The sequence below is a fragment of the Prinia subflava genome, chromosome 10 (genome assembly GCF_021018805.1).
Source record: "Prinia subflava isolate CZ2003 ecotype Zambia chromosome 10, Cam_Psub_1.2, whole genome shotgun sequence".
Taxonomy (NCBI): domain Eukaryota; kingdom Metazoa; phylum Chordata; class Aves; order Passeriformes; family Cisticolidae; genus Prinia; species Prinia subflava.
In genome coordinates, this window is record NC_086256.1 from 3,299,540 (window position 1) to 3,321,943 (window position 22,404).

General features: G+C 43.6%; 1 protein-coding gene across 6 annotated transcripts in view; it reads right to left on the bottom strand.

Moving 5' to 3' along the window:
* Window positions 1-22,404, bottom strand: part of FGGY (FGGY carbohydrate kinase domain containing) — a 144,784-nt gene that overhangs the window by 36,235 nt on the left and 86,145 nt on the right. For 5 of the 6 annotated variants that reach the window (XM_063406983.1, XM_063406982.1, XM_063406981.1 and 2 more), the window contains 2 exons: window positions 6,365-6,472; window positions 3,087-3,148 (listed from right to left, as the gene is read on the bottom strand). In XM_063406983.1, coding sequence (XP_063263053.1) covers window positions 3,087-3,148; window positions 6,365-6,472 — 170 coding nt within the window. The remainder of the gene's footprint in view (window positions 1-3,086; window positions 3,149-6,364; window positions 6,473-22,404) is intronic. The other variant, XM_063406987.1, reaches the window with a different exon arrangement.

The window sequence follows — 22,404 nt, forward strand, 5'->3', positions numbered from 1 at the left end:
AAAGGACATATAAACTTTGCTGTCAGTCAGACACTTTTCTTCTCTAGCAGATTAGAAATGCTCATTCTAGAAAACAACAATTTAAACTTTAAAGCAAAAAGGATTGTATTATTTCTTTTCATTTCCTGCTCTAATCTACCTGTACAGGATATAACAGAGCACTGATGGCTAAATGTCAGACCTACACAATCTGCAGGATGAAGAGCAGAAGTGATACATCACAGCAATTTCTGCAACTCGCTGAATTGCCTGAAAAACCCCAAATTCTGGTGCTCACAGATTGTGCCCATCAGATAGCATTTAAATGCTAAATTTAAATTGTCCAGGAAATCCTCGTGTAATCCAACCCTCTCCACTTCCAGTAAAAGAAGGGTAAAAAAGAACCCAGGAATAGGACTGGCAGGGTTGCACAAGCCTGGCCTGCAGCAGCAGTGGTCAGAGCTGCTGCTCTGAGCCTCTCACACCCTCACAAGTCACCACAAATCTCTGCTCTGGTGCTAGAACAGCTGAAATCTGCTCTGGAGTGGGCAAAGGAGAGTTTGCACAGGGAAACTCCCGAGACTGCTCAGCAGGCACCTGCCATTCCAAAGCTGCTGCTTAGCAGCATCAGGAGAGAGAGGACAGGTTTGGGGAGGCAGAAGGAGGTGACAGGCAGCAGCAAGCAAGAGGCACGGATTTGTGACCCCTGATGTTCCTTTTATAATGATCCAAACATGCTTGTGCTTCACTCTTCCCTGCACTGCACCCAGCATGGGAAGTGAAGGCAGTATGGAACTGCACACCAAAGTATGGAATTCTCATTTGGTTTCCCCCTCCATGGCTATTTGCAATGGCTGAACAGATTCAAATTCCTACAGCCACACAGAGAATATCCTTGAACATAATAAACCAAATTCTCTGAACTGTTCTGCTGAGAAATCCAGTGAAATAATTTATCATCACCAATAATCCTCCAAAACAAGACCCCATGTTTGAAGGGATCCTACAGAGAGACAATTACAAGGGCCTGGAGTGACAGGAGAAGGGGGAATGGTTTCACAGTGACAGAGGAGGGTTAGCTGGGAGATTGGGCAGGAATTCTGCCCTGGGAGGGTGCGCAGGCCCTGGCACAGGGTGCCCAGAGCAGCTGTGGCTGCCCCTGGATCCCTGGCAGTGCCCAAGGCCAGGCTGGAAATGGCTTGGAGCAACCTGGGACAGTGGGAGGTGTCCCTGCCATGGCAGGGGTGGCACTGGGTGGGCTGTAAGGTCCCTCCCAGCTCTCACTGTTCTGTGATTCTGGGATTATTTTTATTCTGTGTATATGACTTAATGTAAGTAAACCCATATTACAGAGTTTTGGCATCAGCAGTTGCTACTTGTACCCATGAAAAGGCTGAAGTTCAAGGAATCATGGAAAAATAAAAAGGAAAAAATAAGGAGAAAAAATAAGTTCAAAGTTTCTGATTTTTGTTTGCTCAAATAGATTCTTTAAATTTAACAAATATTTGAGAAGGTCGGGGAGATAGAAGATGAGAGAATTAATATGAGACTTGTTTAGTAAATTTATAGCAATACCAATGTTTCATTAGGAGAGTGATACCGGGAAAGCATTACAAAAATACCACTGAGCAAATTAACCTCATAAAATATTATCACTCTTTTGATAAACTATTACAACTCTTACTACCAGTGCTGTTCTCCACCATGGAACTAATTGCAGGAGACTCAAATCCAAAGTTGTACAGCACACCCTTGGATAATATGGAGTTCTACTGCCAGTGTTCTGTGTTTAGTGTCCTGTTCACATCCCAATCTCAATTTTTGCACTGTGGCATTGTTTGTGGTCAGTCAGTTCAGGATCAGACCCAGCAGACACAAGCAGGCTACTCCACAGGCATTTTTCCAACACACACACAAAAAAAAGGTTTATCCTGGCATTACAGACTAAACTGTTTGTCTTATGCTTGTGCTTCAAATGGGGGCACTGGAAAAATGGCCTGGAAGCCAGCATTTTGAAAAAGACCCAGTTCAATCTTTATTCCAAACATACACAGATGCATTTATTTCCTGATTTCCTTTTCCAGAGAACAACAAAGAGAATTCTAGGAAGCATGAATCTGTTTCGTATTGAATGAGGTCCAATACATTTCTGGGAATTCTGGTCAAGTTCTTAACAAACAAGTAAGGCAGTGGGGCCTGCAAGGCAGGGAAGGGTCATCCAGAGAAACCAGGTAGAGCTTGATCTCCCCAGGGAGGACTGAAAATAACCCTGGAACAGCACGTGCTTAATCCATCTATCAGGACTGACCCTGCCTCTCAGACCACAGGGAGAAACTGAAGGGAAAATGCCAAGTTTGCTGGGTTTTTTCTTTAATCTAAGGAGGAAAAAGCCATTAAAAGAGAATCACATTTTCATCCAACGTGCCCAACTGTTCAGCTAAGACCTCTCTGGGAGGGATGTGAACCATCTTAGAATGAATCCAAGCCAAAAATGCTTGAGGAAGTCCAGGCCTGACAGAAGTGTCTGAACTGTCTTCATCCACCCCTAAGGCAGAACGAGCTCAAATTCCACATTGCACACAGCCTCCTGTTCAAGGAATCCTGGAGTTACCTCCAAGCCACCCCTCCATTTAAAGTTTTGTCCGAAAATTCATCCTGGGTTTCTCTGTTCTATTTGTGCTGCCAAGCAGGAATTTCTCATACAGTGGCTACATCTTCCTTTAGATGAGTGCTTCAAAAATACTGAATAATATATTCCTAATTAAGCTACATCCCATCCTTGGAGCTTAATTATTTCACCTACAAATTAAGATATATTCTTAGCCCAAGGCTTGGGGGTCTGCTGAACAAGGCTGGTGCTATGGAATCAAGAAATACCTCGGGCTGGATAGAAAAACAAAAAGTTAATGTGATTACTTCAGTATGCCAAAGGTATCTGAGGGGAGTTTAAACCTTATATTTATGAGCAATCACCTGGGAAGACTTTGTAAATACTTCCAGCTCACTATCAGACTGTTAATTGCCCTGATTGAGAATGAGGACTCTGCTGGGAGTACAGTGTGCATCAGTCTGGGGGGCAGTATGTGATAAAGGAATAAAAAAATGACCTGGCTGCAGCTTTTGCCTCTAATTCCGGGAAGGCGGCGTGGCCCCGCACCACATGATCGATCTGAAAAAGAGAAAAGCAACATTTTGGGGATGATTACACCTTCAAAATTCAATCCTGGAAAAGGGAAAGGCAGTGTCATAGCTCTAAAAAAGACAAGAGAGCTTCTAAATCACTCATGAAGTGTTAAATCCTAGTCCTAGCAAAGCCAATGGCAAAACTCCCACTGAAATTCAGGATCTGGGATACAAACAGTAAGAAAAACAACCAACCTTGCACCAAACCCAGGCCAAATGCTAAGCATGCAGCTCCTCAGTCAGGAGAGGAAGGTGAAAGGATGACTTTTCCTGTCCAACACCCTCTGCATGTCCTCTAGTCTCTCCCATTCTGCATGGATACCCTCACTGGAATTCTACCAGCAGCATCATCTTGGCCCAAATCCCCACATCATCTTTCTCTATCACACTGTTATGATAAAACACGAGGTGTGTTGTCATCCTGATAGATGCTTCATGCATCCATTGCAGGAAACAAAATGTATACCCTGAGAAGCAATTATTGCTATAAAAGAAGATCAATAGAAGCTCTGTCTTATGCTGAATTTATAAATCAGCTTGTCCTTTCACTCCAGAGTGGTTACCATTACTCACAAAACAAAGCATCAGGTAGAATAATATGGGCTTTTAAGACAATAATTCAGCAGGTTTTGTGGCCTCTTGGTAATATCCCATCAGAGGTGACAGTAAAAGCTAAGGAGGCAAAACTAGATCTACTCAAGAGCACTGAGTGTATTTGGCAGTCCTTATTGACAGCAAATCACATTGGTATTTAATCTTAACAGCATGAGTCTAGTCCTGAACCACAAAATGAAGCATACACACGTGAACACAGCAGAGAAAATGATGCACGTCTGTCCTCCCTGAGATCAGCATCAAAGCCAGAGCTCAAACGTGTGCATGCACCACAAACACAGCTCAGGCTGCAACCCTGCAATCCTGCAGCATCTCCCCAGAACACAGGGGCAGCTCATAAATTCAGAAATAAACCTATAAATAAACATCATATATAGGGGTAACACTGTTACACAGAACTGCTACAGGAGTTATGAAGTTTGCCCTTAATTCAAGCCATGGCCACATGAGGGATACATCTAGAAACCCTTTTCTGCTATTTTTTATTTCACAGTTTGTAATGATGTCATGCCATCCTTTGTCTCCATTGTGCAAGATCTTTCATTTATAAAGTTTGAAAATACAGTGTAAAACCCCATTGAATATACAACTAAACAAGAATTTGCAGAACGAGGGGCTTTTTAATTCTTCTTTTGAACTCTATCTAAATCAGTTTTCAAAATTCAACTGATTTCTTTTGCAGCTGTATCCCCCCCCCAAATTAGATCTTTTTAAAGGGATCAGTTTTACTTTTACAAAGTTTGATCCAACTGTTCAAATTTTATGGAAATAATTCACCCTGGGGTGTTGATCAAGCACTGGAAAGAATCCCTAAACATGTCCCTTTTTTTGTTTTGTTTTCAGAAAACTTTGTGTGTGAGAAAGGCGCAGCTTTGAAATGACAGAGATGATAAATGGAATATACCCTGCACAGTGCACATGGCACTGTCTCCTCCCATGGCTCCCTAGGTGTTTTCTGTTCATACCACCTCAAGAAAACCACATGGGACATTCCAAGAGTGTTTTAATGAGACACTTTCCCTAATATTCCTAACAGTACTTCAAGATGACTTCTGCTACAGGTCCCAACAAGACTGTTCATTTTTTCCCAGTAATTTCTTTAATGATTCAGGAACGCCTTGTTCTCTGGTACAAGAAAGGAAAGGATTTTTAAAATCATCTTTTTGAAATGCCTTAACTCTCATTGTACATTTTAAGTGTGGAACCACTGTGAGGCAGCCAAGAAAAACTACTGACTGCCTGTATCCTGACTGGAGCTTAGATAAGTGTATTTACCTGCTCGGAATTAAGCACACAGAAACTTCCCTCTCAAAAGTGTTCTTGCAAAGCAACACACAAGATTTGCTGTTTTCCTTTAAAAATGGTGGTGCTGTGAGCATACACGTATTATTTTGTATTGACATTATTTAGTTTTGTGTCTGGTTGTAGCAGTTATTTGTAAAATGGGACACGGTTTGGTCCCAGCCCAATCCTGAATTGAAATATTTGAAGCACACACATCCCACCTGCTGCAAAAGCAGTTTTTAGCCACAAGGCTGAGGGTGGGCTGCAGGTGGGGTGGGAAGCCAGGCTGCAGGAGGAGGAATGGCTGTGCCACTGAAGCTGTGACACAGGGGAATGTCAGGCTGGTGTGGCCAAGCAGAGAGCACAGGAGGGATCCCTGATCCCAGCTCAGCTTGGGGTGTGTCCCAGTGTCCTGATCCTAGAGGATTTCTGCCTCTCATTCAGTGACTGTTCCATATGGAATGTTTCAATGCAGGGATGCCCCAGGCATTTCCTGGCCATGTACTCCATCTCCAGGCTTTTAGAGAGATGGGTGGTGCTGAGTCAGGATTTCAGCTGCAGCTGGTGACAGCCCAAAGCCACCTGCACTTGGGGCTTTCCAGGGGACACCCACAGGCCTGGGGCTGTCTCCTGCAGCCTCTCCAGAGGCCCCTGCAGGGGTTCCACAGGGTGGCCAAGGTGACACAAGGAGACCCAGAAGCTCCAGGGTTAAGCAGTCACCAAGGTCTTGCTTTTGGACTCAAGCCTAAATACTGTTGTGTACATGTAGCCTTCCTTTAAATTTGATATCAGTGTTTTAGTTCTGACTGCCTTCCTGCAAATAAGAAAATTAATTTTATAGGGAACCCTGCTTGGCTTTAAGTTTTATTGGTAAATTAAATTAACCTAATACTGTTAGAATTCTTTGTATTCAGGGAAAGAACTGAGGTGATGGAATAATATGTTACTGTATTACTATGCTGTCTATATATCTTTCATTTATGCCCATCAATGAGCACAACTGATCTATATAATACAATATTTATCATGTTCTTCACCTCAAAGTCTGTTTCAGCCTCCTGCTAAAGCAAAGAATGAAGCCTGTAAGATCATTATAATAATCATCACCACCACTATAAAAGGAAGACACGTCCTGTATATAATCCCCTATCTCTACACAAATTAGTATTATGTAACAGATTTAACACTCATCTAATTGCTAATCTAATTCCCATGATCTTATGGAGGTGTTTCAGGTCAGAATTGCAGTGAGGTATCCCAGACAGAGCAGCCTTGGAGCCTGTCTGTGCCTCCAAACACTCACCAGTTTTCCTGTGGCACTCTGGCCCCCCTCATTCAACCACAGCCCAGGTACCATCGCTGAGAAATACGGTCCCCAAACACCAGGCACAAAAATGGGGGTTTCACTCACCTGGAAAAACAACAGGAAGATCTCATGAATCAAAGTGCTTGTCAAAGTAGGAACTCCACAAATAAAGCTTGGCAGCTATCAGTCCAGTACTGAGGCAATTCCTGCTTCTGCACTGGAATTATCAACAGAAGTGGAGATGTACAGGTAGAAATTTACTCTAAAAAGATGTGGGAAAATGTTTTCCTCCATTTGCGTAATTTTTAGATGACAAGACACAGCCCACAACCCACTCACCCCCACTGACAGAACAGCTGGGCCTGGCCAAACAGAAGGTAAGAACTTTCATGGATAGGAGCTGTATTTTACAGAGAGAAGGAAACTGCCTCCTTTCTCCAGATAAAGGCCTTATTTAGAGTGACCAGTGGGATACCCCACTCTGCTCGACTGGCACGAGCAAACACAGGAGTTTCCTGAGCACCCACCCCGTACCTCGGGGAGTTCAGAATCAGGAGGGAATCCTGTTTGGATTCAACATCAAACACGCCAGGGTAAACACCACATTCTGCCCTTTACTCAGGCTTAGCTTTAGAGAAAACACTCCCTCCTTCAGAGCTGTGAGGGCAGATCAGGCAGGTACCTGAGCAGGGCCGTGCTCCACCACCTGCACACAAAGATCCCAGCACAGGACAGCCCGGCCCTGCGCTCCCTGCTCTCGTGGTTACACCACTCAGGATGTGGCAGACACTGCTTCATTTCCTTTCTCTCCTTCAGAAGATGCAAATTACCAGTTCATAAGGGTGGAGGGCATTTCCCTTCCTCTTCCAAAGTGGTTTCACTTTCCACAGACCAGACAGACTTTCTAGACTTTCCTTCTGGTTCAGCAGAACCCTGTCCAGTCCAGCGAGTACAGCCCAGCACACACCAGGAACTGGGATGGTGGGACTTGGGTCCCAGCCCTTGCTCCAAAGACTAATTGTGAATTCCCCACTGGTTGAACATGGAATTCTTGCAGCAGGGGCTGGAGGACACAGGCCATCCATGCCCTGCCAGGCTTCTCTTGGAAGCAGGATCCATGTTTTCCCTTCCAGGACCACTCAAGTTAGACACAGCTGTGACTTCACTGGGAAAAGAACAGCAGTGCAGTCCTACCCCATCCCATGATTTATGCTGCACTTCCCACTGATGATGGCTAAATCTGCAACTGTTGTTTTCTAGAAGGTGGGAACTACTAGCAGAGAAGGATACAAGAGAATTAATTCCCTAACAAAATCAGTCTGTGTGTTTCCAATGCTGAAGAGCAAAAAGAGAAGTCTTAGTCAATGGGACAATGAGGTTTTTTTGTATTTAGACCTCACTCCTCAATAGCAAAATTCTAGACCCATTGAAGGGTGCTCAAGGTTTGCTGTTGAATTCAATAAAGCCTGGACTTCACATCAAAACAGTTTTGAGAATAATTAAAAATTCAGGCCTGTTCCTGTTAAACTTGATGCACATTTTCTCTATATTTAAACAGGCTGAACTTTAAAGGCAGTTTTTACTAGCCACTAGGGAATATGCTCCAAGATGCAGTTTACTGGCATTTGTGCATCACACATGTTTAGTAAATACAGCAGCAGGGAGGTTTCTGCACAAACAATAGTCTGCTCAAGCCATAAACTTACAGTACAGCTGATTCTTGTCAGGAAACTAAGTAGGAAAACAAAACAACAAAAATTTGTTTTTCAAAATGCATCACCACAGTGTCAAGAAATGCTGATTTCTCTCAGGAACTCATCTAAAAAATATGGGAATTCTGTTTGGTTCTCCCTTATCAGCTCTGGTGCCCTGACTTCCTCTCCCTACAGATGTATGTGTACACATGTGTCTGTGTGTCTGTGCAAGATTTTGGCTGACTAAACCCATTAAAGAGCAAGAATAGCTGCACTGAATTTACAAAGGCATTTATGACTCCAAGTGGACAAAGCTACGTCAAAAACATTGCAAAGCCATTTGGTTTTGTTTTGTTTTCTCTTAAAACTACAAATTAATACAGCTTTGAGTTTTCATCACCTCGATGGGGCAAGCCTACTTTTACGATTTCAATAACAAAACGAAGCGCAACACAAAGCAAATCCTAAACCAAGCTGATTTTCAGACCAATTCCCCTTCCCTGACCTTACTGAGAACACAGCATGGGGTTGAAGTCAGCAGTGAGTATCTGCTCTGAACTGGTGATGGCAGCATGGGGAGAGCCCAAATATCCCAACCCATTCCCAGCCCACAGCCACGGACACAGCTCAGCGTCCCAGGAAGTGACAAGAACATTTAGGGCAGAAGGGGCCTGGGGTTTTGAAGGCTTATCTCAAAGTTTTTGTGATGCAGCAAACTTTGCAGGGTTCTGCAGTCTGCTGAAGGAAAAATGGCAGAGGGATCAAGCTTAAAATCCAACTGCTGTGTCACCTGACAAAAACAAGAAGCCAAAGGACATTAAAGGCATCAAGATGCTTTAAGAGATCGGGGGAAAGTCTAAACATCAAGGACAATGGAGTTTATAAAATAAAAACCACAACCCACACCTTTTTTCTGTCATTAGTCCACAATTTAGCAAATTGTCCTGTAAGTCTGACAACACCAAAATGTTTAGATTCATTAAAAGACCAAATTCTCCCTGCAGCCAGTGTTTTGGACACTCACAGGAATTTAGGACAGGATATTTCCATGCTGGCTCTTCTCACATTACACTGAGACCTTCCTATCCTCTTACTGCTGAAGTACCATTTGTACACATTCCAGCAAACTTTCAACACATGAACAGAGCAAACGAGGGCACTGGGAATTGCCACACGGATGAATAAAGCCAGCAGGGCACTTGGTTATCAGTTGTGTTGTTGTGGGAACTTTTAACTGGAATAAAGAACACTGGCTGTCATGCTGGGCTTTACTGATGATAGGGAATAATCAGATTTCCCATTTCCCCCTTTCACTTAAGGAGTTTAATTCACATTTTGCAGATCCTGGCCTTTGATGCACATGGAAAGAAGGAAAATTGGGAATAACAAACTCCCCCAAACAGACACACAATCTTTGAGAAGCAACAGGGCGAGCATCCTCCTGTAGCTATATGCATCAGAAACAGCAAATGGTTTCCATTTCCCCTCCTTGAAATATTTGGACGGTGATTAAATCTCTCAAGCCACGCAGCAGCTGGCATTTGTGTTTTCATAATAAAAGGTCCTAATTCCGTTTGAGTATACATCCTACTCAATCCCACTAAAACACATGACTAGACAGAGGCATAAGGTTGGAGAAACAGTGCAAAGTTTGCTGCAGAACCCAGAAGAAAAGGAAAGCAGAATTTGCCAGATTCAGGGCTATTTTGGTTACAATAACACCATGTCTCTTTTACAGCTTTCAATTGCCTTCAGACATTCTTATGGTGATATAGGAGGATCAATGTCATTTTTTTTTTCCTTTAATGAGCTTAAGAAAATCCTTAATCTTTTTAGTAGGAAAACAACATGTGTTTCAGATTTATGGGCAATTGATTTTTATTTTTAAACCAAATAAGAGATGTCATCCTTCTCTGGAAGTTAAAATACAAATTCAAAGGGAGCCTAAGGTTTTCTGTCTTCCTTTTAAATCCCTCCTGTGACACACTCCCACTGTGAGACATAGTAACAGTTATTATCTTTTATATAGAGTGAAACTGAAACTCAGAGAGGATATCCTCTGCTAGAGGTGAGAGTGATCTCTGCACAATTAATGCAGCAGGAATTAGAAGACAGAAGACGAGAGGAATCTGAACCTGTTCAGACTTTGAGTCCTAAGCTGCATCTATAAATATTTCAGCTGAACGTGTTCACACAGGGTCTCACATGGGTGATGGTGCCAGCTTCGACCAGGATTACACCCAGATATGGAATTCCTCCTCAGCTTCCACCAAGATTACACCCAGATATGGAATTCCTCCTCAGCTTCCACCAAGATTACACCCAGACACACAATTCCACCTCAGCTTCCACCAGGATTACACCCAGACATGAAATTCCTCCTCAGTTTCCACCAGGATTACACCCAGACACGCAATTCCACCTCAGCTTCCACCAGGATTACACCCAGATATGAAATTCCACCTCAGCTTCCACCAGGATTACACCCAGACACACAATTCCACCTCAGCTTCCACCAGGATTACACCCAGATATGGAATTCCTCCTCAGCTTCCACCAGGATTACACCCAGACATGGAATTCCTCCTCAGCTTCCACCAGGATTACACCCAGACACACAATTCCACCTCAGCTTCCACCAGGATTACACCCAGACACGCAATTCCACCTCACAGTCACTCTGTCCGGGGATGGGGACAATCCTTTTGTGCAAGGAAATGTCACCTCTCCCTGCCTCCCCAAGGGGCAGACATCCCTGACTGCTCAGCCCCATAGCTCTGGGTGAAACCAGCACTGAGCAGTTCCAAGATTCCTGCTCATTTGATGGGATGAAAAGAGTTCCACACCTTCAGAAAGGGAGAAGAAGGGAAATAAAGTTCTCCCTGGGCGGGTTTAACCTCAGCGTGTGCTTTATAAAAGATCATACTAATATGTGAGATATGTAAACATTCTAGAGCAATCAGAAACAAATGAAAGGATGAATTCAGTCTAACAGTGTTCAGCTGTGGTGCAACTGCCAGAAGGCACTTTTTGTTATGAATAGATCATTTGGATGAGTTACAGGCCAGGCTTGAACCCTGGTGTGCGCTGGGAAAATCAGTGTCAAACCACCTAAGATCAGAAGGTATCAGCAGCACATCTGGCAGCCCACAGAAATGAAAAATGTTTTTAAAATATAAAAGGCTATATAGGACTAAGGTAAATTAAGAAAGGACCTGCTTAAATGGCATTAATATGGGATCTGTAATGTATTTAATTTAATTATTCCTTCCCATTTGCCTCTCCCTTTAAAACAAAGGCAGGCAAAAAAATCCACTTCTGTTATAAAAGTCTACCTGGAAAAAAAGCAGGGGAGGCTAATCCACAGCTCATGTGAGTGACTCAGAGGAATCAGTGCCTTTAGCCCAAGTGCAGCTCCCAGGACTGTCCCTGGATGAAAGGACAGGGCAGAGCACAGACCCTGGCATCACCAAGGCACCCAGCCATGCCAGCACACGAGCAGTGGCACTGGAGATTTGTTTCACTCAGCTTTGTTTTCCTGCACCAGCCACAATGCTCAGGAACATGCTCGTGTTTCCTGCTCAGCTTTATGTAAATGTTACGGCAATCAGAGACACGGGAAAATAAAACACACCACGCCAGTTTTGTGCAAGTAGGAATTTCAGCAGGATTTTCTTCCCTAGCTGACACCATCTGTGGCTGGTGTAGGCTCACACAAACTCCTTCAATAAAACTGACAGAGAATTTGGAGAATTTGGCTGTTACCTGCAAAGCAAATCTTTATATTAACAAGGTATACTGCTATATCCATCTTCTGCCATTTTAATTTCTGCTTTTTAATATTGAGCTTCTGATATGTGGCAGCATTCTGCTATCTCTATCAGATTCTCTATTTACTTGCAATATGCCACAGAGACAGGAAATCATTTCTATGGGACTGTTCTTGACTCACACTCACTTCCACGAAAGCAAGTTTAATCTTTTATTCTACTTTTAGAGAGTCACATTAGAGTCAGAACTTTTTAAGGTAATTATTTGCTAAGGAGAAGCTAGGTCAGAAAATTTGTTTGAAAATCACCTCACTTATCAGCTTCTATAGCCAGAAATTCAGAATAACAGCTGCTTTTGTCAGGCTAAGACAGGTATGAAGACAAGATCTAAGATATTAATGGAAAAAGCAGAGAAAGAAACAAGGAAAAGCACCATATCAGTCACCAGCTAATAAATGCTCTTTACAGTTCTGGACTTTGATCATTGACAAGTCAAATACTTTCATTAACTTTTCTGCTGACTTTTAACTTCCAAAGTTTCTGACTGACTGTGGATTGAGAATACTGACATTCAATTCAGAGGCTTTACATCCATGCATAAAATCCTGCATTAAGAAATCTGTATCATTTTGCTTCTGCTGACAGATGGGTCTTACAGAGCTACTCGACCCCAACTCTGACAAAGAATGAAAGAGATGCTTAAAAAAAAAAGGAAAAAACTCAAAGGGAAACCCAAGACTGTTTCATTTCTAGGTTTGTGGTTCAAACTTAGGTCACAGTAATAGCTACTGAATATGTGATTTAATAACAGCACTTGCTGGTGGCATACAGACATATATACACATATATAAACTGGGCAGAGCTGGGGCATAAAATCGTGTTTTCAGTGAACTGATGCCTACTCTAAATTTACCATCCTGGCATTATTTCTCAAGCACTAAATGGGTTTAAAACTAAGCTTCCCCATAACTCTGGAGGCTATTTTCTAAGTTAAATGTATGGTGCACCAAGTCAACTCCTAATATGTGTATTAGTAGCAGTAATTACATTCTAAACACAAAACATATTCTAGCTTCAGCCTGATATAAGATATATTTAAGAAAATAAGGTCTTGGAACACAAGAAATGTACTTCAGCACACAAAGGAAATTAAAATTTATGAATATTCTGATCCCTACAGGTCATACACTGCCAGCCATTTATTTGTTTATATTTTAAGCTCAGGTTCCCTGGCCATCACGGGTTTGCTATGCAGCTGCATAGCTTGTGGTGGCCAAGTCCCCAGCCCTGCTCCAGCCTGGCATCCCCTGAGCCATCCTCGGTGACAGATTTACTCTGCCTTGATATTAAGAGCAGACCACAAAAATTTGTGCACAGAGCTGACTTTATCCCACTGGAAGGATGGAAGTCACACAAGTGACAACAACAAGAGAGAGAACGAGGACTTTGGGGCTCTGCCTGAGCTCACCCACCCAGGGATGATTTTGGTGACCTCTTTTATTGGCAGCTGAAGAGTTCTGGCTTTGGGGATACAAAACACTGCCATGAATGCCTCCCTGAATATGCTCCTCATCACTTATTGCCAATGCTATGCCACAGAGACCTGGAAAACTCAGTCCCTGTATCAATTACCTCCCAGACAAAACCCTCAGTACAACCTAAAACTAGGAGGCACAAATGAATTCCTGGGGACTGCTGTTACCTCTCACTCCGAGTAGTAACCTGTGTGAGAAGGGCAGCAAAATGTGAATGACACACATGCAGAACTATTTCTAATTTTCGGAATTCTCCATAAAACATTAACTGGTCTACAAACTAGAAGCCAAACCAGGTATGTGATTAATGTGCAATAAAGAAACCACACTCCCAGGGCAACTTGATTGCTTCATCTCTGAAAGTATTTCAGGTGAGTTATACATTGGGACTATATACTGCACAACCCAGCTCTATATCTAACAAGAATTAATTTGTGTAAAACTTCACCCAGTTTATTAAATATTTGCACAGTTAGATTTTTTTTTCAAGGCTAAATAAGGTATTTGAAAAAAAATTAAAATTTCTGATTCTTAATAAAAGAATAGGTTGACTCACAATAATATTACTTACTTAACTTGTATTGAGTTTATATTCATTGATATAAAGAGGAGTTAATTTAGACAGCAGAAGTAGTTTATATTTACTGGTATAAAAAGAAATTCATCTAGAGAAGGAGAAGATGAGGAAGATACTGGCTCTTAAAAGAGTTAGAACACATCAATTAAAAGGTTGTTTACAACTGATGACAACAAAAAAATCATAGTTAGCGAAAAAAAACCCAAAAACCCACCCTGTTTTACTCCACTGTATTTCAAAAATACAACAGATCAGGCAGGGAATAAAGAGGTCAGAGACTGCCACTTGTAGGAGCAGCTTTTCTGGAGATTTGCCATTAAAACCAGTTTGAAGCTGCATTTCTGAAGAAGCTTCAGCCAGTGGATGCTGTGGGGCTGAACTAAGTCCCTGCTGGAACCCCCTGCACTCCTGAGGCCCATTTGCAGGCAGCAGCCAGGCCCAGCCTCTTCATCTGAGCTGCCTGTGGGTATTTTTTCCAATAGGCTGCATCAATTTTCAGCCCAAGGTATGTTTGGCATTAGAATGTCTTAGGGCACAGCCACATGAATAAATTATTCTGGGCAAAACTTGGAGGTCAGTTGCCCAGCAAAACCACCTCTACTCATCATGTCCCTGTGGTGTATGGCGTGACAGATCCCAGGGACCTGGCACATTCCACAGGAAACCAGGGCCAGGAGTGCTGCTGGGGAGTTGCTGACACGGTGCAAATACACACTATAGATTACCCAGTTCATTTCTTCATCTGCCCCTACTCTTATTTCACGATCGCACAAAAGGATTTTAAAATCTTATTTTTGCTTTTTTTTTTTTTTTTTTTAATACTGGTCTTATGAAAGAAGCTGGCAATGGTATCAGCTTTAAACATTAACCAGCCAAGCTGGACAGCTGATATTTGTTTTAAGTAGAACAATATATAACTTTTCACATTATAAAATCCTGCCATTTTCTCAAGGGGAAAATAGAGAGCGAGACTGGTACCTACCTCTCCTACCGTAAACTTTTGACTTTGACTCTTTGCACTCAAACCTTTAAATTCAAAAGCAGAATAGAAAACCAGGAAAAAGAAAATTACACTGGAAGCAAAAAATACTCTTCATTTTGTTTGCCTTACTAAGTAAAAATGGTGAGATGTTAATGAAAGAGGAGCTGAGAGGGCCATGTCTGAATGTGTTCCTCAAGTCCTGGTGCAGTTCTTTGCTGAGCTTTTCCTGCTGTTTGCAGAAGATGGGAGCTGTGATGGGACATGAGCATTTGGAAGTTGGCCACTTAAAGCACAAGCTGGAAGAGGAGCATGGCTTAATTATGGCTGTATCAGGGGCACTACCAGGCCTGCAGCCACCTTGAGAGGAACAATATAAAAATCCATGTTATGGAATAGACACAAAGTTCTCAAACTTCTACGAGATCTTCTCCCAGCCATCTCCTGAGCATGACTTTCCCCAGCCACTGTGAGCAGCAGACTCTCAGCTTTCCATTCCTGAGGGTGCAGTTCACCCATGAAGCATCAAAAAACCTCTGAGTCATATCTGGGAATCAGGGTCACAAACCCCTCACGTGATGGAAGACAGCAGCAGCTCGGGGTTAGGGAGCTCTGCCACCTTGGGAAGCTGGATCCTGTCAGGAAGAGGCAAGTCCTGGATCAGTTTGGGATCCAGCAAATGATCATCTCAAAAATGCCATAACCTAAAATGTCAGAGGCCTAGGTGTGCATGTTTTCTTTCCAGAGGGATGGTGCTGTTTGCTTTGTGGAGTGAAGGGTTTCATCAGGCACTGTCAGATTGTTGAGAGACTGGATTCAAGAACAGGGAACCACTCCCAGAGAGGGGCTGGAGCAGGGGATCAAACAAGTTCCAGGAGGGTCCAGGGAGCAGTGTCAGATTATCAGATCACTCAGAGGCATTGATGAGAGGGGACTCCAGGAGAACAGACAAATATAGGTACAGCATCTGCCTCCGGAACTCTCGCTGGGTTTGCTGTCCCTGGACACAGAAACAAACAATCCTGGTGTCCTCCACAGAAAATCTGCACCCTGAGAAGTTTGTGTTCTTTGTGTGTGAGGTTAACCTCCTGTTTACTCCAGGAAGCAAACCTGGAATTAAGCCTGGGACAACTTGAAAGTTCCAGTTCTGGAAGAAGTTAAATGGGATTGAATGCAGGGGTGATCATTCCAGACTCAGTCAACATCCACCATTTCCTTCTGCCTAAATCAGAGATGCAAGAACTTCAAAAGTCCTGTCAGGGACCCTGACTGAATGCTCAGCTTTGCAGCAAACCCTTTAAATTAGATGAGTTTTGACTGTTCCAAGCTTAAATGTTCACATCCATTTACTTCTGCTTTTTATCAGTATCCATTAACACTAAGCTTATTTATGTTTCAGCTTGGGAAAGTACACGATGGACACACAGTAGCTTATGATCTTTTTCTTTGTATTCCCAAAGGTCAAGGTTTCTTCAGAAATCGGTTAAAAAAGGTCTTTAATCTGCTAAATTGTTTTCAAAATCCAAAACAGAAAAAAAAAGCCCACATTTGTGATGGATTTAGATGCATTTTGCTAAGCACTTAAGCACTAACAGTTCTGCATTGATTTATTTTATTGTTTTATTTAGTGAAACGTCTGGATACAGATATACACATTAACCTTTTTTTTTTCTCATATTTACTGTGTCGCCTTCCTTGAAATGGGAACTACAAGTGCTTTGATAAATAGGCTGAAAGGTCGTCTGGTTACCCCATGGTTTCTACTTGTGTCCTTGCTGAAATGCTGTTCTGGACCCTTCTGCAGCAGTGCTGCTCCGTGACTCACTGCAGCTCCTTCTGTGCCTCTCAAAACAATAGTTCACTGGGGATCCAGGGCCTCAAATGAGCTACAACCATTTATTCCACCCATTTATTTTTACTTCTCCTCCAGTGATAGATGTACACTGTCACAAAATGCCAGTTTGTGTGACGATTGTAAATCTTCCAGCACAGCCATTTTAACTCTGCACTTGGTAACACCACAGTTTGCTGCTGTGGAAAGTTAAATCCCTTAAAGCTCATCACACTATGAACTAACTCTTCTCATGTGTAAAAAAATAAAATCCAACCCCAAAAGCCATACAGTCCCTTCTAAGCTGTTGTTAATAGTGAGCAGTAACAGGTGCCTTAGGGAAGATCACAAAAATACAGGAAACATACAAAAATTCATACAAAAATGTCCTCCCAGCCTCCAGCGAGATGAAGTTCAAGCAAATTTCTATTCTTACTTTCAACCAAGCCTTCAGAGGTGACACTGCAAACAACTCCCAGTTCTCATGAACAAAAGCTCCATTTGTGCAGTAGAAAATAAATTTACTATAATGACAAGTTAAGAGACCAGTGCAAGTCTCTTACAAAAACATTTTTTTAAGTCTCAGAATTATTCCTTTAGCTCACAGCTCTTCAATCTTCAGTTCTGGTTCCCAAACAAACACGTCTCAGATATTACTTGCAGCAGAATCTTATTTTAGGAGATTACTGAGACCTCATCCCAAACTGACAGGTTGGGAATTGTGCACATGGAACAGCCATGTCACAAATGGCAAAACAAACCCTACCCCTACATGGCACTTGAGAAAAGCCCTCCAAGACCCCCAGGCAAACTCTGAGGATTCCCAGGCAGACCCAGTCCTTGTCACTGTGGCTGGATGCCCTTCCCACACACCTTAGGGACTTTCTTGTTTATTTATTGCATCATACAGTTCACTTTAGAGATTTTCCTTTTTCCCCATTATTTCTACGTCAGTGAGGGCCACTACCAACAACATATCATGCCTGCAGTTCAATAAATCCTCTGCAATACCCCTGGAGTTTGAAGCAGATCCACATTATGTGGGATATGCATTCACACACTATTTAAAACATATTTTTAAACATTTGAATAACGAAATGGATAAATCCTGAGGACCATAGCCGGTGTTTATTCAGCCTTTACTTACTGAGACAAACTCCCAAGGACAGAGTAAACAGTGACAGAGAACCTCAGGCCTTCACCCACAGCTATAAACAATGAACTCAGCATAAACTCTGATTCCCAGCTGGCACTGGGAGAAGAGCAGCAGCTCCTGCTTCTCCCCTCTTTGCTTCCAGAGGGATTATATGAGAAGAGATTTACTTTCTCCTTAAAAGAACTTCCCCCATCCAAGACATTGCCCCATTCACAGCTGGAACAGCAAGAAGGAAGTTAGATGGAGAACTACTGATTCCTGAGATGATGAACTGGATGGAAATGGAGGGGAAGAGCTGTAACAAGAGGCCTGATGCCCAAAGACTGATGGAATTTGCCTGAGTGAGGAACTGCTGCTGTTTTGAAGAATAAACAGCACCACATCTATACCCCCTTGACCATGGAGCCCTTGGTGCTCAGCACTCTCACCTTGCATTGGAAGATATTTGTTTGCACAGCTTCAGCTCCGTGCTCGCAGTGTCATGAGGGAACTAAGGAAAGGCAATAATCTGACAGAATCACAGAGCAAACCAACTCACTAAACAAAATATGGGATTTTGACCCCAACTTTCACAACCCTCACTGCAAATACGGATATTTCCAAAATTTTAAACCCAACGGAAAGCTCTTAAGTTGTTTTTCATACAATTATTGTGTTCCCTTGAAATTTCCATTTCATTGTTCCAGGGCCCATAAACAATCTAAGAGATGACCAAGAATATCCCTTATCATATCTCATTTAATTTCTATTTTAGTTATTCTTTTACAGTTACTGTAAGAAGAAGAGCAGAAAATTGAGTCCTTTATGTTCTCCCTGAGATCTAGACACACAAAGCAAGCAGGCTGATCAATAAATTCATGCCTGCTCACAAAAACAAGAGAGACAAGGGATCTGGAAAGGTCACTCATTATACATTTGTATGTTTGTGATCTGAGAAAAATCCCCTGGAGCAGAACACTCCAGGAAGACACTTGGGGTTGATCAAGACTTTGGGCTTCAGGCCAATCCATCCTTCTGGGTCTAGAGAGGAGTGGTCAGCTTTGGTTACCCTGCAGCCTTGATGGGAGTGTTACCCCTGTCAGATCTGATAGCATCACTTTGAAGAACACAGGAAATGAAAGCCAAAAGTCTTCTGAAAGGCTGCTGCTGATGGACTTCAGTGAACAAAAATTAGAATATTGCTACTCAAACAACAAATCAAAAGTAAGTTGTTTTGTCCTGTCCCCTACAATGGGGTGATGCTGTCATGTGAACATCAGTGAAGGAAGACAAACATTTTAACTTACCCAGAATCACAAAATACAGAATACAACCTCCCTCCTACAACAAAAGAAGCAAAGTCCCCCACATCCTATGAAAACATACAGCTTGTTACAGTTCAGAAATGAAGGTGCAAGGTGGATTGAGGGTGGATTGATCTAATAACAGGTAACCTTCAATCCCACACTGCTTTAAGCAGAGGGGCCCAAAATGGGCAGCCCAATATTTCCAGCAGCCAGAGCAGCTAAATCTTTGTGGTGTCAACATAACAACGTAAGAAGGTCAGTCTCTCTTGCTCTCTCTTCCTAAGGCCAAACATGGGGAAAGGAGTGAAGAACAGGAGAGGAGCCCTGTTAGCAGTCAGACCTGGAAAGCCCCACACACAGACACTGCAGAAAGAATCATGGAATTATGGTTTGGGTTGGAAAAGACCTTAAAGATCATCCAGTTCCACCCCCTGCCATGGCAGGGACACCTGCCACTATCCCAGGTTGCTCCAAACCCTGTCCAATCTGACTTTGGAAACTTCTAGGGATGGGGCAGCCACAGCTTCTCTGGGCAAGTATTCTGAAGGCTCAGTGCCCTAAATCCAACACCCTGATCCTCTGTGTCACACAGGGCAGCTTGCAGTGAACCACAGCATAGGAAGCACTGTGTGTGTTGGAATTTTCAAAGTTTCCACTGATGCCAGTGAGCTGCCTCTCGAGTATCAGCCTTCATGGTTCTCCAAGCAGAGCATTTTTCAAAGCCTCCTCTCTGTCCACATCTATTATTTGAGTCTTTGAACTCAACTGATCTGCTCACAAAAGGCAAGGAGAGCTGGATGTACAGTTTTGTGGGAATGTTACTGTGCATTATCTAGTTTATGTACAGTAGAGATTAAGTTGCTTTCAGATACGTTCCCCTGCACAGGTTGATTACCAGCAAAGCACTGGGGTGCAAAACTTTGATGTCTCTGGGCTGGCATGTGCTAAATAGGAACATCCCATTCTCCCCTTCACCAAGGCATACCTGAGCTTTGAATTGTGCCAGGCCAGGAACAAAGGAATCTTGCTCATAACAAAAACCTTTAATAACTCGCTGAGAAAGCCTCCCTTTCATCTCTGCCAAGCTTTAGGAAAGGCTGGGAGGCAAGCAGAAATAAACATTGTACAGACTCACCACTGCTGGCTCTAAAGTAAACTCTCCAACTTCCTATTTACATTTCAAGATCTTAAGCTTTGTGGTTTACTAGTACTGCAAGTAAGTGCTTTGGGTTTTGGAGGCTGCCTGCACATGATCTCCCACCACTACTGAAGTCTTCCTAGCTTTTATTAATATAATAGGGAGGTCAGAAAAGCAACAATCTTTTATATGCCCTGCTAGCAGAAATATTTTACTTGTTGCTTTTTAAAAGCAAAACAAAGCAAGCAAAGCATACAACGGCAAATTAATGCCAGCAAAGGGGATATTACAGTTGTGTTTGTTTCTTTTTGAAACTGAGGATGTTGGAACATGGAACAAGAGAGTTTCATTAAAAAGGGTGTGGAGGAGTTCTTTGAGGGACAAGTAAAAGAAGGTGGCAATTTTATGGATTTAGAACCCCTCTAAGGCCATTGGCTGAAAAAGAGGCTCTGTGACCTTTTCTTCATAAGCCTAAATCTGTGTACACTAAGGACGGGCAACCTGCAACAACAGTTGGGAAGTAAATGTGGTTTTCATTTCATGCAGCCTTCCCTAAATGTAAAACATCTCCATTAGCTGGGAAGTCAGCACTGTGACTGCTGCCAAATGCAATATAGAAGGCAGCAGAACTGTGCTGAACGGGGACAGAGCGAGGGAGAGGCTCCTGTGGCACTCAGCTCTTTCTCCACTCCAAAGGCTCTGTGGCTCATGTGCACAACAGGCTTTACAAAGGCGAGGAATATTTAAAAAGCAAGAGGGCAGGCGCTTATCAATTTTATAAAGCTCACACGGATCATTTCAAAAACTTGCCCAGACCGCCCCCAGCCTCACTAGGTTTGCTTTTGGTTTTATTTTTTCCCTGCATTGCTCCCCGTTCTCCTGCCCGCCTGATCCTCCCAAACCCAGCGCCTTTCCCCTGGTCAGGAGAAGGACGAATCGTGCTGAAGGCTGGGTGGCAGCCGGGTGACAGAGGCTGTGCTGTCCCGGGGCTGCCCTACCCGGGGCTGAGCTGTGCTGTCCTGCCCGGGGCTGTGCTATCCGGGGCTGCCCTACCCGGGGCTGTGCTGTGCTGTCCTGCCCGGGGCTGTGCTGTGCTGTCCTGCCCGGGGCTGTGCTATCCGGGGCTGCCCTACCCGGTGCTATGCTGTCCGGGGCTGTGCTATCCGGGGCTGTGCTATGCTGCCCGGGCCGGGGCCGTGCCGCCCTGTCCCCCGGATCCCCCGCCCCGAGGCAGCGCTGCCCTGTCCGGGGCTGTACTATCCGGGGCTGTGCTGTGCTCCCCTGCCCGGGGCTGTGCTACCCGGAGCTGTGCTGTGCTGTCCTGTCCGGGGCTGCCCTGCCCGGGGCCGTGCCGCCCTGTCCCCCGGATCCCCCGCCCCGAGGCAGCGCTGCCCTGTCCGGGGCGTGCGGAGCTCCAGCGCTGCCCTCGCAGCGCAGCCCGCGGTGCCAGCCCCGAGCCCGGCCCTGCTGGGAGCAGCTCCCGAGTCCCTGCTTGCTCCAAAGGCTGCCGCTTTAACAACGTGGCACGTGTTAAAGAGGAGACTCCGGTATCAGAGCCAAAATACACTGAATCCACTTGCTGGTCTGGCTCCCACTGAGATTAGAGATCAGGCTCTGAGAACGCTCCGAGCCAGCGCGTCCCCGCTGTCTCCTCTCCAGGATGTACCGCGAAGGACACGTACTCTGCATGCTCTGGGGGTGGAAACGTGCTCAACACTCTGTTTGTGTGAACAAAGCTGGCAGCTCGGGCGGATATTGTGGAGCAGAGAAGCTCTATTGTGTTTGCCAGTCATCACGAGAACCAAATGAACAAATTTAGAATAAGCAAATTGGGCTGGAGTTCCTTTAGCAGAAAACACTCAAAGGCTAGTCAGGCTTAGTGAGAAAGAGTATGGGATATTCTTCCTGAAATAATCCATAGTAAACATTGGGACAGCAAAATGATCTGCTCATTTTGCTGTTCATGTAGTTGCTCTGTCTTTTAGATTGATGTATTAAATCTGAAAAGGTCAAAGATAAATTACTTATGCCTCTTCAATTGAAAAAAAATTACTAAATTATACAGTTCAAA